This window comes from Rhinoraja longicauda, chromosome 23 (assembly GCF_053455715.1).
Source record: "Rhinoraja longicauda isolate Sanriku21f chromosome 23, sRhiLon1.1, whole genome shotgun sequence".
Lineage (NCBI taxonomy): Eukaryota > Metazoa > Chordata > Chondrichthyes > Rajiformes > Arhynchobatidae > Rhinoraja > Rhinoraja longicauda.
In genome coordinates, this window is record NC_135975.1 from 7,771,422 (window position 1) to 7,797,151 (window position 25,730).

The following is a 25,730-nucleotide window of genomic DNA, read 5'->3' on the forward strand; positions in this document are numbered from 1 at the left end:
AAACTCTGCTTTAAGTGTCGAATAGGTCAGGAGGACACATTATTGGCAACAATGCTGAATACAAGGTGTTTGCAGGTTGGTTCCCTAAATTTGGAGAATTTATGTTGTGTCTCTTTTGCTCCCTGACCTGCTCAGTTTTACCAGCGTTTTCTGTTTATATTCCACGCCCCTGTTGAAAATAAATTTAGCCAATCTCACGCAAACTAACATTTGGAGTCCTATAAATCATCTTAGTGCTCTCTATAGAAAATGCAAAATCAGTCAGGGTTTGTGCTATTCAGGAGTAACCAGTGATTCTTGCTGGGAACTGCACGAATAAAGGGCATGTGGCAGTGGGGTTTGGAGCTCAGAAGGCCCATCAAATTCTGCCTACCATCAAAATTGCCACCATCATGGCCATGTCATTTAATGATTTATTTTGGTGGCTTGCTTTTGTACAGAAATTGTCCAGTACCCTCCTTACAGTCAATATCAAAGAGTGATTGATGTCAATGAGCCAGACTCCAAGGTTATGACTGCTAAACTTGGAAATACTGGGATGAAGTCATTGTTAGGAGTCACACAGTATAAACCATAAGACTGTATTTTTAGAAGATCTAGTTTGGGTTGTTTAAAAAAAAATGTACTGCAGCCCATGTTTAGTTTGTGGTTCAGATTGGGAAAAGGTGGAGAATTGCTTAAAAATACATTCAGAATCTTTACAAAAAATGCACAAGACTCCATAATCATTGATGTTAGACCATAAATGAACACATTTATATCATGCAGTTTTTAAATTTGCTATCATGAGCTTTAAACTCACTCCTGGTCTTGTGCCATCAACTCTATATTTTATTTACTTTCCAGTGCGAGTGATGAATTATTTTTGTAATGAGTTTTCCTCTTTCATGGTGGTATCATTATTCTTGGTAAAATACTGATGTTGCATTGTTGAGTTTGAGAAGGAAATGGTCAGTGCCAAACTTATTTTGGTGGTTCATTCACGTAAAAGTAATCTGGAAATAAGTCGCTCATATTGCATTCTCTCCCTTCAACGAAAAGGTGCATAGCGAGAAAAGAGTGAAAAATGAAAAAAAAGTTTAAGTATATGCCAGTAAATGGCAGAGAAATTTCTGAAATTAAAAATGAAATAAACGAAACTGCCATGTCCTAAAATTTAACCATTTGTGTTTAGGCTGGAAGCATGATGATTCATTTATTCACAAAATGCTGGAGTAACTCAGCAGGTCAGGCAGCATCTCGGGAGAGAAGGAATGGGTGACGTTTCGGGTTGAGACCCTTCTTCAGACTGATGTCAGGGGGGCGGGACAAAGGAAGGATATAGGTGGAGACAGGAAGATAGAGGGAGATCTGGGAAGGAGGAGGTGAAGTCAGTGAGTTCTGCATGGGTACAAGAGGTAGCACCAATGCAGTCGTCGATGTAGCGGAGGTAGAGTTCGGGGATGGGGCCGGTGTACGCCCGGAACAGGGATTGTTTGACGTACCCGACAAAGAGGCAGGTGTAGCTAGGGCCCATGCGAGTGCCCATAGCTACGCCTCTGGTTTGGAGAAAGTGGGAGGAGTCAAAGGAGAAGTTGTTGAGGGTAAGAACCAGCTCTGCTGAAGTCAGTGAGTTCTGCATGGGTACAAGAGGTAGCACCAATGCAGTCGTCGATGATTCATTTGTACAGCACAGCTGTAGACTTGCCTACGAGAGATCTTTTTTGAATGAAGAACATTTATTTGTGGTTCTATGAAGGGCTAGCACTGCACACTAACTTGTATCCGTTCAAAAGTTACCAAGTCACCTCATGTATTGCGGTTCCTAATTAAATATGACTAATTGGTTTGTTGAGGAGGCGAGGCTAGTTTTTTTAATCTTTTCCTCTTTTATGTATGCACCCTACAACCACTTACTTCACAGCCTATTGGGCGTGGCACCACAATTTGAACATCAATGCAAAGGTTAAAATAATTTATTAGCTCTTAGTAATTTCTAGTCCCTTAAATGAATTGAAATGAGTCCAAGCTTATTGTCAGCTTTAATTTCTTCCTTTTCAATTCAATTGTTTGGCACTGTTTTCTACTCTTTCTTTTCATTGTCATCATTATAGTTTTGGAATTAAAAAAAATAGGCTTATGACGTTACATTCTTATCTCTGCATAAACTGTCATAGTTGCAGGGAGCCTAAACAGTAAGTAAAATGCTTGATGTTCACATTTACCGCCACTCTGCTCTCTGGATCATTTCAATGCTTTCTTCAGTATTAGGAGCTTGACAGATGTTTTGAATCAAACGGGTGCTTGATTAGAAAGCAACGCTACAATATCAGAGTCCTTAAAATTATTAACGATTGAACACAGAGCCACCTCCACTATAAAGGGTTATAACCTCTCAACACACTTGGCTCAGCCTGACTATCTATCCTCTGGATCAAATAATGTTACAATATCAATTAGATCTGTGCCTGTTACACTAGGTCATTGATCACCCCTTCGTTGGCAGAAAGTGTAATCATTGCTCCACTTTAGAGGACAAAGTTTAAAAAGTAAATATTTCTTCCAAATTTCGAGGCAATGAATTTCATTCTCACAACCTGTAAAATTAAAGTTAACGCGTACATCTAGTTCTGCACCTGAAAATTTGAATTTACCATAGAAGTTTACAGTGTAAAAAGTGAAAGTACCTACAATACTTTCCTCCAGCATAATTGTTCTGTTTGGAATGCTCACTGAACTCTAAACTTTCTCTTCCACTCTTTCAGATTCATTCAGGAGATTGAAGGTGCCATGTGGTCAGGCTCTGGTAAGCAGTGTCCTCTGCGAGAGTTCCTCACCATGTACATCAAGAACTTCTTCCTAAATCATGTTCACCTAGATGTTAACAAGGAGATTGAGGCTGCAACCAAAGTCGCGGATCCTTTGAAACTGCTGGCCAGCGCTGATACTATGAAAGTGTTGGGAGTGCAACGGCCCCTCCTTCAGGTAGGAACTTGGTAATGCATGACAGACGCACATAAAACTTCAGCAAGAACGCTTGTATTTTACATGCTGTTTACTGGTACAAAACGTCATTTACCGGTACAAACTGTGAATATCTGATGTTCTTTGGATTAAGATGTACGTTCAAAGTGTACTCTTTTCCTCTCAATTAACCAATCTGTCCCTGTAATAAACATTTAACTGCATTAATAAACAAAAAGACAAAATTGTTGGAGGAACTTAGCGGATCAGGGATCATCTGTGAAGGGAATAGACAAGACAGTGTTTTGGATTGGGACTCTTCTTCAGATCCTGTGTTCTTTACATTTCAGAAGAATGAGATTAGACCCCTTTGTAGTTAACAAAGTTCTAACAGGGGCCAACAAGCCCTGGTTCTAGACTAAAGAGTCTGGAACCGGGCATTGTAGTCTCGGAATAATGAGGAGAAATTTCCTCACACAGATTGGTGGTAAATCTTTGGAATTTTCTATCCAATGAGTTCATTCACTTACAGGTCAGTACATTTATAATTTAGGAAAAGGTTTTTTTGCATTATGAGCTTCTCGAGTTGTATTGAATACCCAAATTATGATGTGATACTGACCATTACAAAATTTAAGAATCACTTGACAATGCTGGATAATTAAGATCCTGGCTGGTTCGACTAAAGCTTTACTTTCCAAGTTGCAGTTTTCTGTTTTGCTATGAAGGGATAATTTTCTGCACTCGTATGATATGTTAAGTCAAATTTATTGGTTGTCCATTGTGATAAAGACTTGCTGCATTTAAAGGTGTGTTATATTTTGTACTGCTTTAGTTCAGGCCATGAGAAATAGGAGATTAAACCGAAAGAATACCTACATTCACTGACATTTTTCATCTCCTGACAACTGATTCACATTTAGGTTGCTTGGATATTGGCTTTGCGCTATGCTGGTGTGCTCCCAGTTTCCAAAACGTAACTCGCAATAACACCCAAGTCAGCTTGGCAGCTCTTCACAGGATCTGACTGGCTCATCTATTTTCAGAATGTCACAACTGATCTCAACACCTTGCAGCCGGCCACGCTTGCAAACTACTGCTGGTGTCGAGACATCTGAACCTAAAAAAAAGTAGATGATGGATGTAAGGAGGGAACATGCAAATATGCACAGCCTGTATAAAGAACCTTCAATGAAAACTGGAATTCATATTTGTGTCAATTACAACAAAAGTCACCTTACAGACATCAATCTCCTAGAGGCTGATGAAGAGCAAAATAAAGGCAACTTTCACTAAAATAGTCACACAAATATATTTTGCAATTGGCTAGTTAAAACAAATTAGAAGTGTATTTTGCAGCTCGTTAAATCTCCTGTTGAACACCTTCTGGTTTGTATACAGATCAATTTCAATGGATAAATAAGTGGTGCAATTGATGCTACAATTGAGCTGCATTAGATTGTACAGACCATTTCAGAGCTCATTAAGTCTTTTTTTCGTGAACTGTTCCAATTCAGTCTCCTATTGATCCATTGCATTAAGTTTCAATAAAGTAACCTGTTGGGCCATCTGTTCACAAGAAGCTATTTTATTACACGTGTTTGTTTGAATTCTGGAGGATGTGCATTGTCAAGTTGGTGGCTTATTTCTGCTCATAAATTGGCTCTGTTTTGGCATAGAATCATCAACTCGCCAAAATTAGTCAAACAATTCTACAGCCTAAAACAAGAAAATAGATTTTGCATTGTGAGCACATTAAAATGCTCATGGACAACTGAAATCGACCGAGTGTCAAATCTGTCTTGGGCGATCACAAATAAAATTGCTTGTCAATGGACCAGAGCAGCCTGGCATATTTATCAATGATCTGGATGAGATTTGCCAGGCTAACTTGCTGCAATCCTCTCTGCAAACCCATCTGAGACGAATCAATCCACTTGATTAGATTCCCAGTTTACCACCCTATTGCATTCATTTCTCTACATTATCAGCATCCAGTACCTACAAGATGTGCTGCATTTCTTAGGCAACTCCAAACACGCCACTCGAACCTGCAATCTCTGTCACCAGAGAGAGCAAGTATTTCCAGTGCATGGAAACGCCACCACTTGCATGTTCCCCACCAACCCGCACATCATCCCAACTTGGAATTATAGCACCAATCCTCCATTGTTGGGACTTCTGGAACTCCCTGGAATTTCCTATTCAACAACATTGTTGGAGTAATGACACTGCAGCAATCTAAGAAGTTGTCTCCCCATCACCTCAAAAGTAGTTCAGAATGGGCCTTGCTCGAGACATCTGCATTCTGAAAAAAAACCAGGAATAAAGAACAATTTTAATATATGATGTAATGGTTCAGTACCCCCCTGAGAGGCATACAAGTTGTTCATTCTATTTCAGTTTTGTTTCCGATCCATGTCCTCCAGAGATGCTGCCTGGCCTGCTGAGTTACTATGCGTCCTCTTTTCTCTTGTTACTACTTATTTTGCATCTTTGTTGACCTTTTCTCATCTTTACGAGGACTGTTGCGTCTTGGAGATGATGCAGTCAGGTCTTTGGAACTGAAAAAATCATGTCAACTCATCTCTGATAAAAGTAGAACTGCAGCCCCACATCATAATTATTTAATATAATTATCTCCTGCACACATTTCAGAAATCTGAATCATGTGTTGATCACTCAGTGTCAAGGACTTACTGACACATAGAATGAAACCTAATTGACAAAATATGAAGATTAGAAAAGAATACTAATCTTTATAATGACTACACATTTTTTAAAGACCCTGCATTGATAAAAGCTTAAAATAACGCAAGTAAGTTTGATTTAGTGGCTGTTTAATGTTATAGTGCAGCACTACTATTACTGGAAAGCTGGCAATGTAAACTAACAGAATGAATTGGAAGCAACCATTGCAAACCTGATAGCTACTTCAGGTGACTTGCAGCAGATGGTTCACCAGCACATCTGAATTGTCTGCTGCCTTTGAAGTCATTTCTACACGTCTTGCCAGGTAAATGTGAAGCGTTCTGAGAGTCAGACACAGTCTACTACACATGCAATCAGTTATATTTGGAAACCTTCCACTGAAATTATTATACCTTGGGGTCAAGGAAAGACCGTTCACGTCGCGGCCCTGTTTCCACCAATCCTTCCACCACTACGCACAAGAAGCGCAAGACGCCATTGTTTGCAGATGCCGAGAAGTGTGTTCAGCTCTGGCTGAACAATTTCTAATCTTGTGACGTGGACTCGCTGAGAAGAAGATTATACCTTTAAAATCCATTCCACATCAAGGAGGATTCCTCATGGGAAACAAACAATCTCAATATTGTGGACATATCAGAATCTGGTGCGTAGTTTCCTGATGTAGATGGAATGGGAAAAAGAGAAGTAAAATGCTTTCAGTTTTTTTTGTGTTATATTAGCATTAAGAACTATGCCAGTGGAGATGCACTGTGGGATCTTATTTTGATATTATTGATAAAAACTCACTGTTTCCTATGCTACCAAAATCCATAACATAAATGAACTACTTGCCTTGATATGTAGCACTATCCTCATAAAAGAATATCATTTGGAATCAATTGCGTTTAAAGTGTCATCACAGTTATTTTGTGAGCAAACTAAAGATTTGGTTGAAATGATTGCTTCCATGAACGTTCATGTCAATGCCTGCTGCTGCTCGAGTCTGAGTTTATCTGCTGTTGAAACTGTCATGTCAGATTCAGCTGCCATTCCTGAGACTCGCAAATGTTCAAAATGCATCTGCCCCATTATTCCTATCCTTACAGCTTGATTGACTCCAATTGGCCACCGGGTGGCGCCAGCAATGGCTGCCTCAAAACAACAGTCTATCTCGTCCCTTTGTTGTTTTTTGGTATGTGGTAAATGTATGTTTTAGTGTTCTTTGGCTTGTTTTATGTGGGATGGGGGGGGTTGGGGGAAACTTTTTAAAATCTCATCTCGACGGAGATGCGATTTTTTTCCATATCGTATCTTCGTCCACACTGCGGCCTAACATCGTGGAGCTGGCGGCCTCTGCTGGGGACCGACTTCGGGAGCTCCAACCGCGGGAGCCTGCAGGACTTGCCATTGCGGAGCTGATGGTCCCTTTCGGGGATTGACCTCGGAGCTCCAATTGCGGGAGCCTGTGGACTTTAACATCATGGAGCTCGCGGCCCCTCATTTGAGACCGACTGTGGGAGCGCCAAGCTACAGGATCTTCGACCGTCCCGATGTGAGAGCTCTGATCGCCCCGACGCCAGGGCTTCGATGGCTGGCTGAGGGAGCTTCAATTGCCCCGACTACAGATGGTTCGACTCCTCCGACCGCGTGAGAATAAAGAGGGAAGAAGATTAGACTTTCTTGCCTTCCATCACAGTGAAGAATGTGGGGAATCCGCTGTGGTGGATGTTTATGTTAACTTTTATGTAGTTGTGTGTCTTGTTACTTTTTTTTAGTATGGCTGTGTGATAATTCAAGTTTCACTGTACCTTAATTGGTACACGTGACAATAAACTAACCTTTGAACCTCCCACTGACTTCAATTCCCAATTCTGTTGATCATGTTAACTCTGTTCATGCTCTCACCCTTCTTTATCACAAACCTTTGCACCTCATAAAACCTTTCACTAAATCTGGTTTCTTGTCTGTCCACCCTTCCTTCAAACATTCCAAAGTTCCACCCATCTCTCCTCCATTTCTCTCTCATCAGAATGCTCTCCTTTATCTAGGTTTAATATCAATTTCAACAAATCCAGGTGTCTAGCCTTTTCTATTGATATCTGGTCCGTTGAGCTGCAGGTTACCATTTATAGTATTCGTTCAGTTTCTCTCTTCCTCTACTAACACCACCTGATCTTATGGGCATTTCCTGCAGCTCAGACCTGCATGTCACAACTTTTACACGATTTTTGCTTTAATTTTTTCTCTAATTTCTTTCATTTGCCTCATCAACTGCTTATCACCATTGCAACTATTGCATTATCCTTCTTCCCTCACAGTCATCTCAACAATTTAAAACTAAATAAGTTCTGATCTTCTTATCGAGTTCACATCCACAAGATTAGAAATTGTTCAACCAGAGCTGAACACACTTCTCGGCACACTTCTCGCCATACAATGGCGTCTTGCGCTTCTTGTGCGTAGTGGTGGAAAGATTGGTAGAAACAGGGCCGCAACGTGAACGCTCTTTCCTTGACCATTCCCGTTCTGATAAAAAAGGGTTTTGACCTGAAAGATTAACGCTGTTTCTCTTTGCACATTTCTGCTTCCAGCATTTTCAATTTTAATTTCAGTGTTCCAGCATCTTAGATTTTCACAATGTAGAAGAAAAATATAATTATTGGAATTGTTTTTATTTAGTTACAGCTGGGTTGTATTGCAAACTAAAATTAGGAAGTGGCAGACTTGTTAAATTACTTATTCATTTAATAACAGCAAGGGCAGGAGAGGAAGTGGATACCAAGTCTCTAATTCCAGTTTAGGCAGTAATAAATCAAAGGCAGGAACTTAAGTTAAAGTAATCAAGAAAACAAAGCTTAAAAATAACACTAATAGCATTTAAGGCAGCCCTTCAGACTCTGATAGTCTTCACCTGGTTTTAAAGGAAGTAGCTGATTAACGTAAAGCTGTTTCATCCGTTACCTTCCAAAACAATATCTGTGAGTGAATTATTCTTTCAAACTGGAAAATTATAAAATTATAACTATTTAAGGAAAATATTGGAGTCATGCTACACCAGATTCAGCCTGTGGGGAGGCTCGGTCCGGCCCTTCCATACAATCCTTGCAACTCCTCTTCTGTGTCATTCAGCCACTCTCATGTGAAAGGCCAGGAGCTGACTCTACTCCTGAGTAGGAATATTCAAAGACAATTTCCAAGGAAGTATGAGTGAAGGTAAAAGAAGCACCATGAAGGCTGAGACTAAAAATCCAAAGCAGGATTCAAACCTTCCTTCCCACCCCGGCCCTTTCCTCTATCTGCCAGGTACCAGGGCTTGTCCTGGATGCTTGGGCCTCCTCCGTCACCAGTCCTTAAAGGAAATGAAGATCAGAAACTCAGTGAGGAGCTACCAAAGGGCTAATTTGACTTGGTCTGATGTTCTGGGTGCAAGTCCAGTTCTAGGCCCATGTTCAGCTCTAGATCCAAGTGTACTATATAACTGATTCCATATTGGTACAAATCTATTACTTCAGTGGAAGTGCAAGGAACTGCTGATGCTAGTATCTTGAGCAAAACACAAAGTACTGGAGGAACTCAGCTGATCAGGCAGCATCTGTGGAGGAAATGGACAGACGACATTGCATAAGAAAGGTCCTAACCCAAATCATCGTCTTCCCATTCCCTCTGCAGATGCTGCGTGACCAGCTGAGTTCCTCCAGCACTTTGTGTTTTTCTCTATCACTACAGTGTGGCAGCAGTAAATGAAGTAACTGAGGAAACATATAAAGAAGCTTGGAGACATTTAGTGAAGCAGCGGAGAGGATAGTGACTAATGCTGGAATATGGTACCCAGGAGATAGTATGTCAACAGTGAGGAAGCAATGAGCAGAACAGCAGCAAGATGATGAGAAACAGTTAGAAGTGCTCAGTTTGATTTTGAAGCTGGCCAAAAATAGCAGATTTGCACAGTTAAAATGAAATGTTTTTCATAACTGGACCTTGGAAATGTGTTTGTTGTAAATCCAGTCCTCTCCACCGAGTGCTTCACACTATTATAGATATTTTGAGATTACTGCCCTGGCGAATAAAAGCACAGCCTGAAGTCAAAATGTGGACACGTATGGAAGGCAGAAGAAGAGGGGAACCACAGCAATTAAAGTGCACTCTGATCCCACTTCCCCTGGTCTGGCTTGCAGGTGATAATAAGCATGGATAATAGGAAAGCGATTCTTCAAGTCTCCATTCTGGATTAATTCTGACAGATTCATTTGTAGAATACTGAATACAACTCTCTGTGAAACGTTACTTAATGTGTAATTCATGCCATTTAGTTGCTGATTTATTTTTATGCGGTTGAAGTGTTGGACAGAAGTCGTAGATAGCATTTATCATTTATTTAAAGTACTGTTCTTATCCAATAATTAGCCTGCTGTGTGAAACTACCACCTGGTGCAGAACAAAGCCATGCAAGCAAGTAGTTGTCAGATTTGATCTTTAATCACCATGTTGGATAATGGTTCTGAGACACATGGACCTCAGTAGGTATTTCAGTCAGGGCTGCAGACTGCAGGATGAGAACTATCCCTCTATAAATAAAGGCCCTAGCTGGTGAAGGGGTTTTGAAGAGCAGGGTGAAATTTCAACCAGGTCCTTTCAAGATTTGGTAACATAAATTCCAAGGAGTGTGTACATGAATATCAAACATGTTAGGTATGAAATTTGAATAATTATTCATTTTTCAGGGAAGCTGTTAAACTCAGGCCCCATCTACTCTCTCTGTTGAATGTCAGAGTTCTCATTTCACTTACATTTAATTTCCTGACCAAATTCTATTGAATATAGATCATAGAATAGGAACAGGCCCAGCAGTACATGATGTCTGTAGCAAACCCAAGGCTACATTAAACCAATCCCTTCTGCCTGCGCCAGATCCTCATATCTCTATTATCCACTTATTCATGTGTCCATCTAAAAGCTTCCTAAAAGCCACTTTTATATCTGCTTCCACCCAAACCATTGGAAGCACCTTCCAGGCACCTACCACTCTCTACAACAAAATCTTCACACATTTTCTTTTTTAAATTTTCCCTCTTTATCCTAAAGCCATACCCTCAAATACTTGACATTTCCTACATGGGGAAAAGATTCTGACTGTCTACTCATCTGCTCGTCTCATCATTTTATAAACTGCTAGCAGGTCTCCCCTCAACCTCCGGCATTTCGGAGAAAACAATCCAACTTCTCAAAATAACAAATACCCTCCAACCCAGGCAGCGTACTGATAAACCTCTTCTGCACCCTCTCCAAAGCCTTCCCATCTTTCCTGTCATGAGGCAACCAGCGCTGCACACAGCACTGCAAAAGTTGCAATGTGACCTCTTCACTTTTATGCTCAATGCCTCGGCCAATGAAGCCAAGCATCTACTTGCATTGTGACTTTCTGGGAGCCATGGATTTGGACCCCAAAATTCATCGGTACACCAATGATGTTAAAAGTCCAGCCATTAACCGCACTCTTCCTCCTTATATTCACCTGCCAAACACCTGACACTTGCCCAGATTAAGATCCATCTGATATTTCTCAGCCCCAATCAATAACTGATCTATATCTTGCTGTATCCTTTGACACAATTTTTGTGTCATCTGCATATTTACGAAAACAACAAACCAATCTCCGTTTTTGTCTGAGCCATTTATCACAAACAACGATTGCAAAGTCAACATCACCAAAATACAAATTATCTGGTCAATAGCATTTGCTGCTTGTAATAGATTGCTCTGTGTAAAGTATTGCCGCAACAGTATAAGCATTGAAAGAGTGGCAGCATTTCAAAAATACTCATGGTCATAAAGAGCTTAGTGCCACCCAGAGGTTGTGAAAAGTGCCATATAAATACTGGTCTTGTGTTCATTTATTTATTTATGATGTACGTTCACCCTAGCACTTAGCGACTGGCTGGTATAAAAGTTGCTTTCTCATGTGGGATGGAACTTACTGTAGCAAAACATTCAATAGCAGTGAGGTGTGCTGCAGTCATCAATTCAACAGTTCATAAGTCCTCTCCAGCCTGGCTTTGTTCTGATATTATCTGCCGAGAGTTTTCATCCAAGTGTTACTCTCCTCCAGTTTTCTGACTGATCATTTTAATTACGTGTGGTTCCAACAGGCTGCCTGAGCATGACACAAATTGAAAGCATAAATCTTTATTTTTGTTTTCTCTGTCTTCATGCTTGCTAACAGAATTGAGAGAACAATGCATCTGTCTTGCTTTTGTCTGTACCTTTGCTGTACAGTTGGCCTACTCAATTTCCTGAAAGGTTAAATGATGCAGTGGATGTTACAAAGTAATGCTGCACACACATCTAATTATTTTTTGGAATTTGTTTTTTTTATGGTTTTTATATTCAGTTTTAGTTTGATCAGCTGGGAGTGGGAGGCACATATTTTTCATTCCTTATCTGAATATGCTGTTTTTTAAATGCAGGAAATCAGCACCGTAAACTCTTGGATTCGCACATTACCTTTTCCGATGTTGCTTTTCTTATTGTATGGCTGCAGAGCCCATGAAAGGCTGCTTCTAATCTCAGTCAGAATAGAGTGGGCAGATTGTATCAGGGATCAATGAGTGGCAGACACCAGCATCTCTTTCCTAGTTCAGGGCCACCAAAGTCGCTTGTACCTCCTCATTTGCTGCTATTGCTGTAAATGACGACCACAGATCAATGTTCCGTTAGCCCTGGGTAATTGTGAAACTACCAGCAGACCGTACATTTTTCAGCAACATTATTCTCTGTAAATATCATTGTTTCGTTTAAGATACAGATAGAAACAGACATCTTGGCTCACTGAGTCCATGTCTTCCATCGCCCATTCACACATGCCTATGTTATCCCACTTTCGCATTTACTCCCTATTGCTGGGTGAGAATATTTGTGTGAAAGACAAGTGCAAAATTCATCTGGACAGAAACTAGCCTTTTGAATGAGCTAGAGTTATGGGCTGCAAATAAGCAAGGAAAGCTCAAGTGCCAACAATGAGTTTTTCCTTTGTCCTGGACTACCTACTTTTATAAACTACTAGATCAAGTGGACCCATTGGGCCCAAACCATTCCTACATTGGTGCAGCACCCTCTCCTCCCCCCCTCCCCCCTCGCTGCTGCTGCTGCCCCTTGGCCCACCTCAGGCTCACGGTTACCCGGTCACGTCCAGGCCCAGGCCCAGGCTCCGGCTGCTTCCCCCGACACCAGGCCTGGCTCTCCCACCCCCAAGAGACAGGCGGCCGAGCCCTGCTTAACGGGCCCCAACTGCGCAGGCACGGACGTGTTTGTTCTGCGCACGCGCGGATGCGGCGGCCATCTTTTACGTAACTACCAGATCAACGGAGCCCCAACTGCGCATGCGCAATTTTTGAAACTTTAAAATGTGAATAATTTTTAAAATATAGCACCGATTTCATTGAAACTTCCCCCATAAGACCACAGGACGATGGTGAGTAAGGTGGGTCTAAAATTGTGGCGCTATCATGTACCGTTTTGGCTGTAGTTCTGGAACAAGCAAACAAATGAGAGTTTTAGTATATAGATTGTACTCTCTACAGGTCAGTTAACTTGATTTGCCAGCGTTATGATTGTAAACTAAGTTTTTTTTTTGTAGATCTATAAATCTGAATAGGAGTGAGAGCCTTATTTGATAGCTTAATCTTTGGAAAGCAGCACCCCACAGTGGTCTTAGGATCAGAATTGAAGAAGAACAAACTGCTATTATTCCCATTATTTAAGGCATTCAGGTTTTACAAGTTATGTTTAATATGTATGCATCAATAAATTTGATATTACATGATGATAACCAAATGTCAGAAAAAGTAACAAACTTTCATGTTTAAATGTCGCCAGATACTGGTATAACACAGAAAGAATCTGCTTTGAACAATGTACAAGATTTTGAACACTGTGCGAGTGCTTGTCCCACACAAGTCTTCTCCCATCCATTTAGTTAATGCCAGACTATTTAAATACCAAGACAGGTCATGTGCAGTTCCAAGATTGTTCTCTTTTTAAGCATAGTCCAAGTAGGGGGAAGGTTGAAAGATGATATGCAAGACGTTTATCTCACACAGTGACGGGTGTTCAGAACACGTTGCTTGGGGAGAGGTGGAAGCAGACTCAATAGTGACGTACAAGAAGCATTTAGATAGACACATGAATATGCAGGAAATTGAGGGATATCATGAGTTCAATATCACGTATACTTAGATACAGTAAAATACTTTGTTTTGTGAACAATCCAGTAAAATTATACTGTACGAAAGCGCAATCAAACATGAGTGCAAGAATTGCAATGTAAAAATAGGATGTAGAAAGGAACTGGATAATGTACAGGCAGATTGGGTTAGTTTAAGTAACTCAGCGGGCAGGCAGCATCTCTGGAGAGAAGTACTGGGTGACGATTTGGGTCAAGACCCTTCTTCAGTTTAATTTGGCTTCACAGTTGGCTGAGACATCATGGGCTAAAGGGACTGTTCCTGTGTTGTACTGTAAGAAAATAACTGCAGATGCTGGTACAAATCGAGGGTATTTATTCACAAAATGCTGGAGTAACTCAACCAGTCAGGCAGCATCTCAGGAGAGAAGGAATGGGCGACGTTTCGGGTCGAGACCCTTCTTCAGACTGATATCCACAGGATTCCAAAATTCAAGATCTTTGAAACAGTTCAATGTCAAGTAAAAAATGTTTAAATTAATTTCTGAAGTTGAAATTATTTATGTCGACACTCGCACACGCATTCATTCATTTTAATGGCTCCAATGTTAATTAACCAGGTCAGCCTAATAGTGGACACAATGTACTGGAGGAGACTAACAGTGGACTGTGCTATGTTCAGACTTTCGCTGGGAAGCTGACCCCGGGCACATCCTCACTAGCATCCTTAAACAGCAATGATTTATAGATGCTGGAACTCGTGATACAAAAACAGAAACTGAGTTTCGATGAAGGGTTATTGTCCTCTTTGATATCCACAGGATTCCAAAATTCAAGATCCCTCCGAAACAGTTCAATGTCAAGTTAAAAGTGTTAAAATTAATTTCCGAAGTTGAAATTATTTATGTCGACACTCGCACGCGCAATCATTCATTTTAATGGCTCCAATTATCCAGGTCAGGCTAATAGTGGACACAATGTACTGGAGGAGACTAACAGTGGACATGTGTCCCGTACCGCGAGCTGAGAAAGCTGTGGACGTTTACGCTGTGTCGTTGAGGACTCCACTGGAGTTACACAGGTGTCCCACGGCTGGAATTCAGCTAAACAGAAGGTGACGCTACAGCTACTGCTCAGGAATAGCCTCCTGCTGGCAGGTACATGTGCTTCGCAGTGGAAGATCAGCCCCATTCTTATCCTGCTTTCTCCCTCATTGACGTACCAATATTCCCCGGGAAAATGTTATCAAGTATCATACAAACAGCTAAAAATACAGCATCATTACTCAAGGTGCAAATCATTGTGAGATCAAATCTGATTTTTGTGCGTTCATAACAACTAAACGAAAAGAGCACAATGAAAGAGAGAAAAAGTTAATAAACTTACCTGGGCACTTACAATAACTGCTCTTCAAAGAGCATTGATCTTGTCTTTCAAGGAAACTATTGAAAGACTTTGTCACATGATAATGTAATCAGATACTTTTATCTCGTTTGCCACCTGAGCTCCTCCAACAATTCTCCTCACTCCTGTAGGGCTCTATCCTCTGTAGTAATTCGTAGAAGTTCCATTAAAATTAGCACACAATTTGGATTTGATGCATGTCATTGGGCATCACGCAGAAAAAATGCCTCAGAATGTATCAGACGTTAGTATGACTTTTTATCTTTTTCTAATTGCAACTAAGTTGATCAATTTTGAATGTGTTCATTTGTTTCTCAGTTCCTCACATATTGGGATTTCATTGTTCTGTTTTGGTACATATTGCAATTAAAGACTCTTAACTTGATTAGATCAGACAGCACCTATGAAAAGAGAAACAGGGTTAGCCCTTCAGTTTAACGTGGTAGGGGAGATAGCAGAGGGATGGATGGGACAAAGGGAATATTTCTGATATGTTTGCACAAAGTGAACAGATGAATGAAGACAGTTAAAGTGAGAGAAAGCAAACAAAGGAACACATGTAAGTTGTAAAATGCAGGTCAAGCAATAGATTAAACTTGAAATCAAAGGCAGAATGCAAGAAATGGCAGTAGGATAGACAATGAAATGGAGAGAGAAGGGTTGAGTTAATAATATTGATGGATTTAACTTTGAGAAAGTTAGAAATGACCTGATTTGTTATAATGGGCAAATTCAAGCTACCTGGAATTTTTTTAATTCAATATTGAGTCCAAAGGCTGCAAAATGCCCAGATTGAATCATGAGTTTTAACTACAAACTCCAAATAAGCAACTGCTTAAAGAATGGTCTACCACAGGGCAGTGTCCTTGCCCCAACGTTCTTCAATATATACACCACTGACGAACCTATCACCCCGAAAACTAGGTAATTTCTGTATGCCGATGACTTATGCATCGGAACGCAATCCTCAGACTTCAGCCAGATTGAGACCGTACTAGAGGCTGCTCTGCAGAATATGACAACATACTACCAACAGAATTGCCTTTGTCCAAACTCAACAAAAACGCAAAGCGCAGGTGTCCACCTCCGGAACCGGTATGCGAAACGTCAACTGCAGGTGCGATGAAACGATGTCCTGTTGGGACTGCAAAGCCTCAAAGTACCTAGGTGTGGTCCTTGATCGCACGTTATCATATTGCCAACATGTTGAGAAAACCAAGGCAAAGGCCAACACCCGGAACAATGTCATCGAAAAACTGGCAAACAGCTCATTTGGAAGTGATCCAACAACAATCCGCACTGCAGCCCTGGCTCTTTGTTTCTCGGTGGCAGAATATGCAAGCGCTGTCTGGAGCCATTCTAAACATGCACGCAAGGTGGACTCTGCATTGAACACTGCCTGCAGGAAAATCACAGGATGCCTGAAGCCGACAAAGGTTGAACATCTGTATGAGCTGGCTGGCATCGACGAACCATCTCGAAGACGTGATCGGGCAGCTGCAGTAGAACGCTTCAATATGGACACAGACCCCCGTCACCTCTTGCACAATCACCAACATGCCAAGAAACGCTTGAAGAGTCGGAACAGCTTCATGGAACTAGAGCCAACCGTGCCAGGTACCAAAACCAAACAACAGATGGCACAAGGACACCGCCTGCCTTATACTACCTGGAAAGCCCTAAACCGTCTCCGCACTGGAGTAGGACGTTGCGGACTCAACCTGAAGAAGTGGGACCTCGGACTCTGACAAATGCAACAGTGGAGAGGTACAGACAATGGCCCACCTACTGACTTGCGACAGAGAGGCATGCACTGCGGACAATCTCCACAGAGGCACAGATGTGGCATTGGCCGTGGCAAAGCGATGGCAGAATGTCGTCTGACACACGAACGAAGCGAAGCAACCTTGTTGCATTCTTTGCATTTATTCATTCAATCAACGGTCTAGTGATATTACTTTTGAAGTCAACCATGTGGTGACATACATTGCAATAACATTGTTTTAGCAATGTCGTGCTTGCAATGTGCACTGCATCAATATATACACATGACAATATTTTTTTTAAAGCAGAACAGAAATATTGATTGTTTGGTGATCTTTTCATATAACAAGATATAGCAGTTTCTCACGAGATATCAATAATGGGATACCAGCAATGGAGCGCATTAGATAGCTATAATCTTGCACATTTTGAGGCCACAAAAACCTGCCTAAATGTGTTCCCCAAGAAGCCTGGAGATGATCGTTGCCTTTTTTTTTATTTGAGGAAACCACACAGTGTAAAAGCAAACTCCTGGAGGAAATCTGCAGGTCAGGAGAGTCTGTGGAGGCAAAGATTGATCATCTATTACTTTCCTTCCACGGCTGCTGTCTGACTCGGAGTTCCTCCTGCAGTATTGATTTTTGCTCTGGATTTCAGCATCTCCAGTCTCTTTCTTCTCGGGGAAAAAGTTCTCTGCCCTTGTGTGGGTGCTGATCCTTATTAGCCCTTTGTGATTTCATTGGCACGGATTAAACTGGACGAGTTAATTTATGAGTGAGTGCTGGCAAGCGATCTCGACAGTACTGTTGTCAGAGCTCAGCTTGGTGTTGTTTTCTCTGAAGAAACTCATGTACATTCCAGCAGGAGTATTGGACTGCAAGTCCGGTGGCAAGACGACATGGTGGCGCAGCAGTAGAGTTGCTGCCTTACAGCGCTTTCAGCGCCAGAGACCCGGGTTCGATCCCAACTGTGGGTTCTGTCTGTACAGAGTATGTATGTTCTCCCCAGCGTGGGTTTTCTCCAAGATGTTCGGTTTCCTCCCACACTCCAAGGACATATGTACAAGTTTGTAGGTTGATTGGCTTTAAAAAATGTAAATTGTCCCCAGTGTGTGTGGGGATCGCTGGTTGGTGCCAGCTCGGTGGACCGAAGGGCCTGTTTCCGCGTTGTATCTTTAAACTAAACTATATACAGAAGCCCTGGACATTTTATTTTTCAAGCTAGAACTGCTGAGGTCAGATTTAACACCTTACTACTGAAATAGTAAGAATTTTCATCGGCACCAAACCTGGAACCTCCTTTCTTCCAAAGCAGTACATTTACGCACCACGACATTCTGAAACCAGAGTCTGTGATTTTAATACCGTGACAGATATTCTTGGTTTGAGAATAGTAATTTGTGTTCAGCTGTAAGACTGGAAATCGTTCAGTAATCATAATGAATTATTTCAATTCTGAATAAGCGGCTACTTGTCATATTAATTGTCTAATTCATTGATGGATGGGGGCTTGCCAGTATCATCCATGATTCAATCACACACTTACTTTTCTTTCACAAATAGACCCATCAGCCAAGACAACAACCCTCGATGTTTGCTGACTCTTGCAGAATTTTGGTTAAAGGCATATTTTGATGATGCTCTTCTCCTTATATGAGCTGGTGATATTCACTGACTATCTGGGCTGTCACAAAAGAAATAGCCACGTGTCAAGAACCTGGAGGGTTGTTTGTGTCTGCAGGAAATGGTCCTATCAGGAATTGATCATTAACAAAAAGGGTGAAAATCGTAGTGAATTTTCCCAAGTAAGTCAGTGTTCAATGTGTGAACACATCTTAGGATGAGATGTTTGGTCCCCAGTTTGTGTCAGGATAGCTTCCCAGCTCACAGGATTAAAATGGCTACAGTTATCTAATGTTCTGCTCCCAATGAGCGTCCATGGATTTTGTACGACAGCAGAACTAGACTTGATCACTGAGTATTCTGTAATCATTTTGGCTCCTAGTGCTTGTGTTTAAAATTTAATAATGACATCTTAATTGCCAGAGAATATTAATTGGCCTCAACCAGCAGCAAAGTTATAAATTTTAGCCTGATGGTTTGCTTTGTGAAGTTGGCACACAATGTACTTCAGCATGTACTATTATGGTCTGGTTTCTAGTATAACTGTTAATTTATTGTATTGGCTATTGAGTATTTATTTTTGTTGTATTAATGTGCCTGTAAAAGCTGCAGCAAGCGGACTTCCGGTGGCGCTATGCTCTGATAAAGCCACGCGTCAACTAGCTCCGAAGAAAATCCGATCTTAAAGGGGAAAGAACGGGACGGATCCACTGAAATTTGCCGATAACTTTCAACGAAGGGTGAGTGAAGTCATTAGACCGTGACTCCTACCGTTTATATGTCGATAAGTCGCACTCCCCCGTTAAAAACTGCTGCAAAACGAGTTGGCAAGGCCAGGCTGCCGGAAGAGGAATCAGGACAGATGGAAGCATCAGCCTCAGCCTCAGCCTCAGCCTCAATTCCAGTGCCGACTCAAGAAGAAATTCCCAAACAGTCCCGAAAGCCACAGCCTAAAAAAATTGGATTGGAGGAATTTCGAACCATAGTTGGTGAGGAGCTTTCAAGTATGAAGGATGATTTTCAGGAAATGAAAGATGAATTAATATCGTTGAAAGGATTGAAGGGAGAAATATCAACTATCATCAGTGAGAAGTTATCATCAGTGAAGAAAGAAATATGTGATAGTATGAACGAACATATGGTGGAAGTAAACTCTAAACTACAAAAGCTGGATTCCGACTTTACCAGTAAGTTGGAGCATATTACTACTACGGTACATCAACATGACGAGGCTATACGCGAGTTGGAAGTTCTAGCTGAGACAAGCGCTGACACAACAAAAAGGGTATTAACGGAGACTCAACGCCTATCTGATCTACTAGCGAAAGTAACCGAGAAATGCATTGACTTAGAGGGTCGCTCTAAACGTCAGAACCTAAGGATTGTTGGAGTTAAAGAAGGCCAAGAGAAAGATAAAAACCTCTGTGATTTCACTGCTGAACTCCTACGGGATGTTTTGAAACTGGACACAAAACCTTTGCTGGATCGAGCCCACAGAGCACTGAGAGCTCGGCCAGCTGCTGGCGCTCCCCCAAGGCACCTGATATTAAAGGTACACTATTCTCACGTCTTAGAAGATATTCTGTCAAGAATCGCTATCAACAGAAACTTATCATTCCAAGGCGACAATATCCGTATTTTTAGAGATTATCCTGCTGAGGTGGTTAAGAAAAGAGCACTTTTTAATGAGACAAGATCAATTCTGAGGAAGATCCCATCGCTCAGATTCGGAATGTTGTACCCGGCCAAACTGCGAGTCACCTACAAGCAGACAGAAACCTTTTATACTGATCACATTAAAGCATTCGAATTCGCCCGAGAGATTGAAAACTCGCTGAAGGGATGAATACCACTCCACGGCTGTAATCACTGGCAGAGAACTGATTGGGCTATAAGGCGTTATAATTTAAAGTTCCAAGACCAGTGAATAAGCTATATGACTATTAATCTTTATTAACTACTATTAATAAAAAAATATTATTAATCACTACCAATAAGAAGTTCAAGTAACACTTGACTCATGTAAATTTTACTTTTAACATTTAACTAATACACCCTAGGGGGGAAAACTGGCCTATTTTGGATTAAATTCCTTTGGGCCTGCCCTGTTTATTTCCCCTTGCTTCTAAAAATATATATATTTTAAAACCGGAAAGAAAAAAAAATAACTGTGTTAAAAAAAAGAGCTAGTATTAATTTTCTTTTACATCTCATGGAAGTCCTTAGATTTTTTGCCACCTTAGGGTGGCTAACACTAACTGCACTAATTGTAGTTGTAGTTTTAGTTGTCTCTTCTTTTTTCCTGCACTCTTTTAACCTTTTATATATTGATTTTTTTTTTAGATTTAACTTTTATTATCATGTCATTTTTCAGAAATTATATACTTTAGGGAGATATTTCCGGGAGGCACTCTACGCTGTACAAAAGATCATCCACCCCTCATTCAAGAAAAATGTTTTAGTCCGGGTGCCAGACCTTTTGCTTTATTATAGACCATTTATCGGTTAAGATGCAAGATTCTATTAGGAAAACAGGGGTTAAAGGTATTACATTTTGTAGTTGGAATGTCAAGGGTGTTAATGAACCAATTAAAAGAGGTAAAGTACTTTCACATTTAAAATCTATTGATGCAGACAATGTTCCTTCAGGAAACTCATCTAAAAAATGTAGCACATAATAGACTGAAAGGCAAATGGATTGATAAAGTATTTCACTCATCGTTTCCCTTTAAATCAAGAGGTGTTGCTATTTTAATTCGTAAGGGTATACCATTTATAAATACTTCCTCTATAGTCGACACTGAAGGTAGATATGTTATATTAGTGGGAGAACTATATTCTACAAAATTGATATTGGTGAATGTCTACGCACCAAATTTTGATAATCCGTTATTTTTAAAAAAAATATTTAATACCATTCCAGAATTTGGACAATATAACTTGATAATTGGAGGAGATTTAAATTGTACATTAGATCCTTATTTGGATAGATCTTCAACTCAAAGGAAAACAAAATCCAAGTCGTGTGAATTATTAAACTCTTATATAAATAATGCAAATATAAAAGATGTTTGGAGGATTGATAATCCTTCAGGCCGAGAGTATTCATTTTATTCACCTGTGCATAAAACTTATTCAAGAATTGATTATTTCTTGGTGGACTCCAAGCTTATTCCTTATACGTATAATTCAAAATATCATAATATTATTATATCCGATCATGCCCCTTTAACATTTAGGGTAAAACTCCAAGGAGTAACGGGGAAACAGACTAATTGGAGATTTAATCCGCAAATCTTAAATGAAAAAGCATGTTATGACTATCTTAAATCGCAATTTGAGATTTTTTTTAATGCAAATGACCTTCCTGAAACACCTGCGTCCCTGCTTTGGGAAACATTTAAAGCGTTTGTGAGAGGATGTATTATTGCTTTTCAAGCGTCTCAAAACAAGAAGAACCGAGCTGAACAGAATGACCTGGAAAGTCAGATAAGACAGTTAGACACAACAAATGCCATCGCTCCCTCTATTGAAATACATAATAAAATTGCAGTTCTCAAATATAAGTTAAATTATATCCTTTCAGCTCATATTTTAAGGCTTTTTCAATATACTAAACAAAAACATTTTGAATTTGGAGATAAACCACAGAAATTGCTAGCACGTCAACTCCATAAATTAGAAGATGATTCTACAATTCATAAAATTAAATCAGAAAATGGAGATTTGCTTAAACTACCTAAGGATATTAATCAGAGATTTTTGCAATTTTATCAGTCATTATATTCATCAAAAATAACAGATACTTCTGCGCAGATGCAAAAGTTTTTGCAGGAATGTAACCTTCCTGGTTTGAATGTGAGTGATAGAAATTTACTGGGCGCAGAAATAACTATGAAAGACGTTGAAGAGACTATTAAATCCATGAAAAATGGGAAGACTCCTGGCCCTGATGGCTTAAATAATGAATTTTATAAAAAATTCAGTGGGTTGATCTCTCCACGTTTGCAAACTGTATATAGTCACGCCTTTAAACAACAGAGATTGCCACAAACTCTGACTGAATCAACAATAATCCTCATTCCTAAAAAAGATAAGGATTCTGAAGACCCTGGTTCGTATAGGGCGATAGCTCTTTTAAATACTGATCAGAAGATATTAGCGAAAATCTTAGCTCAGAGATTAAGTCTAGTTATAGACAAATTGATACATCCCGATCAATCAGGCTTTATAGCCAAACGATATTCATTTTTCAACTTGAGACGCTTGTTTAATATAATTTATTCAAATAGACTATTAAATGAAGATTTAGCAATCATCTCGCTAGATGCTGAAAAAGCATTTGATCAAGTAGAATGGCCCTATCTTTTCTCAGTGATGGAAAAATTTCAACTAGGTGAAAATTTTTGTGCATGGGTGAAACTTTTATATACATCCCCAACAGCTAGAATATTAACTAATCAAATGCTGTCATCTAAATTTCATTTAGCTAGGGGTTGTAGACAAGGATGTCCACTATCACCACTTTTATTTGCCCTTATTATAGAACCACTTGCTGAGAGTATTAGATCAAATTCAGATATTTATGGCTACAACACTAAACATACAACCAATAACATTTCTTTATATGCGGATGATGTATTAATATATATTACAAAGCCAGAAATTAGCATTCCGAATTTATTAAATCTCATAACTCAATTTGGTTCATTTTCAGGTTATAGAATTAACTGGTATAAAAGTGAAATTATGCCAATAATGGAGCATAATCCGGCCATACTTCAACAATTTCCTTTTAAAATTGCCTATGAAAAGTTTAAATATCTTGGAATTTACGTGACTAGGAAATATACTTCTTTATTTAAATCAAATTTTCCTCCTTTACTTGCTAAATTACACAGAAATATCCAATTTTGGAAAACACTTCCTATATCATTAGTTGGTCGTAGTAATGCTATAAAGATGATCTTTCTTCCACAGCTACTATACTTATTTCAAGCAATTCCGATCTACCTTCCAAAAAAGTTTTTTTTTAAAATTGATTCAATTGTTACTAATTTTATTTGGGACTACAAGACTCATAGAATAAATAAAAGACACTTATGTAAGTCTAAAATTAATGGAGGAATTGCTTTACCTAACTTTTTATTTTATTATTGGGCGGTTAATATTAAAAATATAACCTGCTGGTTGGATGATTCTGATCAACAACCGGATTGGTTAAAGATGGAGAAAGAGGATTGCTTACCATTCGATATTGGTGCGATCCTCTTAGCTCCAATAAATTTAAATAAAAAAACATATGGAGGTAATCCCATTATACATAGTGTTATCCGTACCTGGAAACAATTAAAGCTTACGTTAAAATTGAGTAAATTATCTGTTTTCCTTTCTATTGCGAATATTCCTTCTTTTAAACCGTCTGTCTTAGATAGAGGCTTTGCTCAATGGAAAAGTTATGGAATCAAAAGGGTGGGAGATCTTTATCATAAGGGAACTTTTCTTTCGTTTCAGGAGTTACAGCAGAAGTACGGATTACATGTTAATAATTATTGTAGATATTTACAACTTAGAGATTATGTAAAATCACATATGCAAGAATATAAGTTTAGAGGTCCAGAAACACTTGATGTATGCCTGAATCGACATTATAACTCAAATAAATTAATATCTTTTATTTACAATATTCTCCTTGACATTGACATTCCGTCATCAGAATCTTATAGACGAGCATGGGAGGACGAATTGAATCAATTTATAATGCAAGATATATGGGATGAAAGTTTACAACATATACATCAATGTTCATTGAATACTAGACATTCCTTAATACAATTTAAAATAATACATAGATTACATTATTCGAAGACGAAATTAAATAGGATTTTTCCTAGTATCTCCTATGTGTGATAAATGTCAATTTCAAGAAGCTAATTTAACTCATATTTTCGTAACTTGTATAAAAATGCAAAACTTCTGGTTGGAGATTTTTAAAATAGTTTCTAAAGTTATTAATAAAAAATTAGATATGGACCCAAAATTAATTATATTAGGATTATCAGAACATACTACAAATTTTACAGTAAGTCAGGTACATTTTCTTGATTACAGTCTAATAACTGCGAAAAAACTAATACTTAAATTTTGGAAAAAACCAATAACCCCCACAATTAAAATGTGGACTATGGAAATGACAGAGACCCTGCATTTGGAAAAAATAAGGTTTGCCTTAATCGACAAACCTGAGTTATTTTTAAAAATATGGTCTCCATTTATTGAATTTTTAGAAAAGTAAATGGGTTTGGCACAGGACTAAAATAAAAAAAAAAATTTAAAAAAAATTAAAATAAAAAGTTGAAACTTGAGTTGGGGGTTGGATGTACAGCTGTGGTTTTTGTCTCCCGGATCTACTCCCGTTAATTTTTATTGTTAGATCCTTTTTTTTTTTTTTTTTTTTAACCCTCTTACTCTCTCTTCCCAAGTTTATAGTTTTATATTTTTATTTTTACTTTCTCTCTTCAAAAATTTTAAAATTGAAGCTATGTAAGAACTTTGTAACAAATGTGTTTTTTTTTAATTTCGATTTGTACATATGCTTTTCAAAAATAAAAAAAAATTAAAAAGCTGCAGCAAGTAATTTCATTTTTCTGTTCCTAGTGCATTTGACAAATTAAACGCTCGTGACATGATACAATTGACATGGAAACATAGAAAATAGGTGCAGGAGGAGGCCATTCAGCCCTTCGAGCTAGCACTGCCATTCGTTGTGATCATGGCTGATCATCCACAATCAGTAACCCGTGCCTGCCTTCTCCCCATATCCCTTGATTCCATTAGCCCCTAGAGCTCTATCTAACTCTCTCTTAAATCCATCCAGTGATTTGGCCTCCACTGCCCTCTGTGGCAGAGAATTCCACAAATTCGCAACGCTCTGGGTGAAAAAGTTCCTTCTCACCTCAGTTTTAAATGGAGATGTAACTGACTTGAGAATTTATGTAGGGTGTATGTATTGTATTGGGGTGTTCTGGTACTTGGCATGAAGGAGTAATGTATAACATACTTAATCCAGGAGAATTGGGGAAATATGGTTAATACATGACATTGTCCCCAGGTTAATCATGACACCA

At 39.4% G+C, this 25,730-nt stretch overlaps 1 protein-coding gene across 2 annotated transcripts in view; it reads left to right on the forward strand.

The window, feature by feature from the left end:
• exoc4 (exocyst complex component 4) overlaps window positions 1-25,730 on the forward strand; it is a 348,017-nt gene that overhangs the window by 206,047 nt on the left and 116,240 nt on the right. The window contains exons 10-11 of one of the 2 annotated variants that reach the window (XM_078419532.1): window positions 2,745-2,964; window positions 19,210-19,327. In XM_078419532.1, coding sequence (XP_078275658.1) covers window positions 2,745-2,964; window positions 19,210-19,266 — 277 coding nt within the window. In that variant the 3' untranslated portion in view covers window positions 19,267-19,327. Of the gene's footprint in view, window positions 1-2,744; window positions 2,965-19,209; window positions 19,328-25,730 lie in introns of those variants that run through there. The other variant, XM_078419531.1, reaches the window with a different exon arrangement.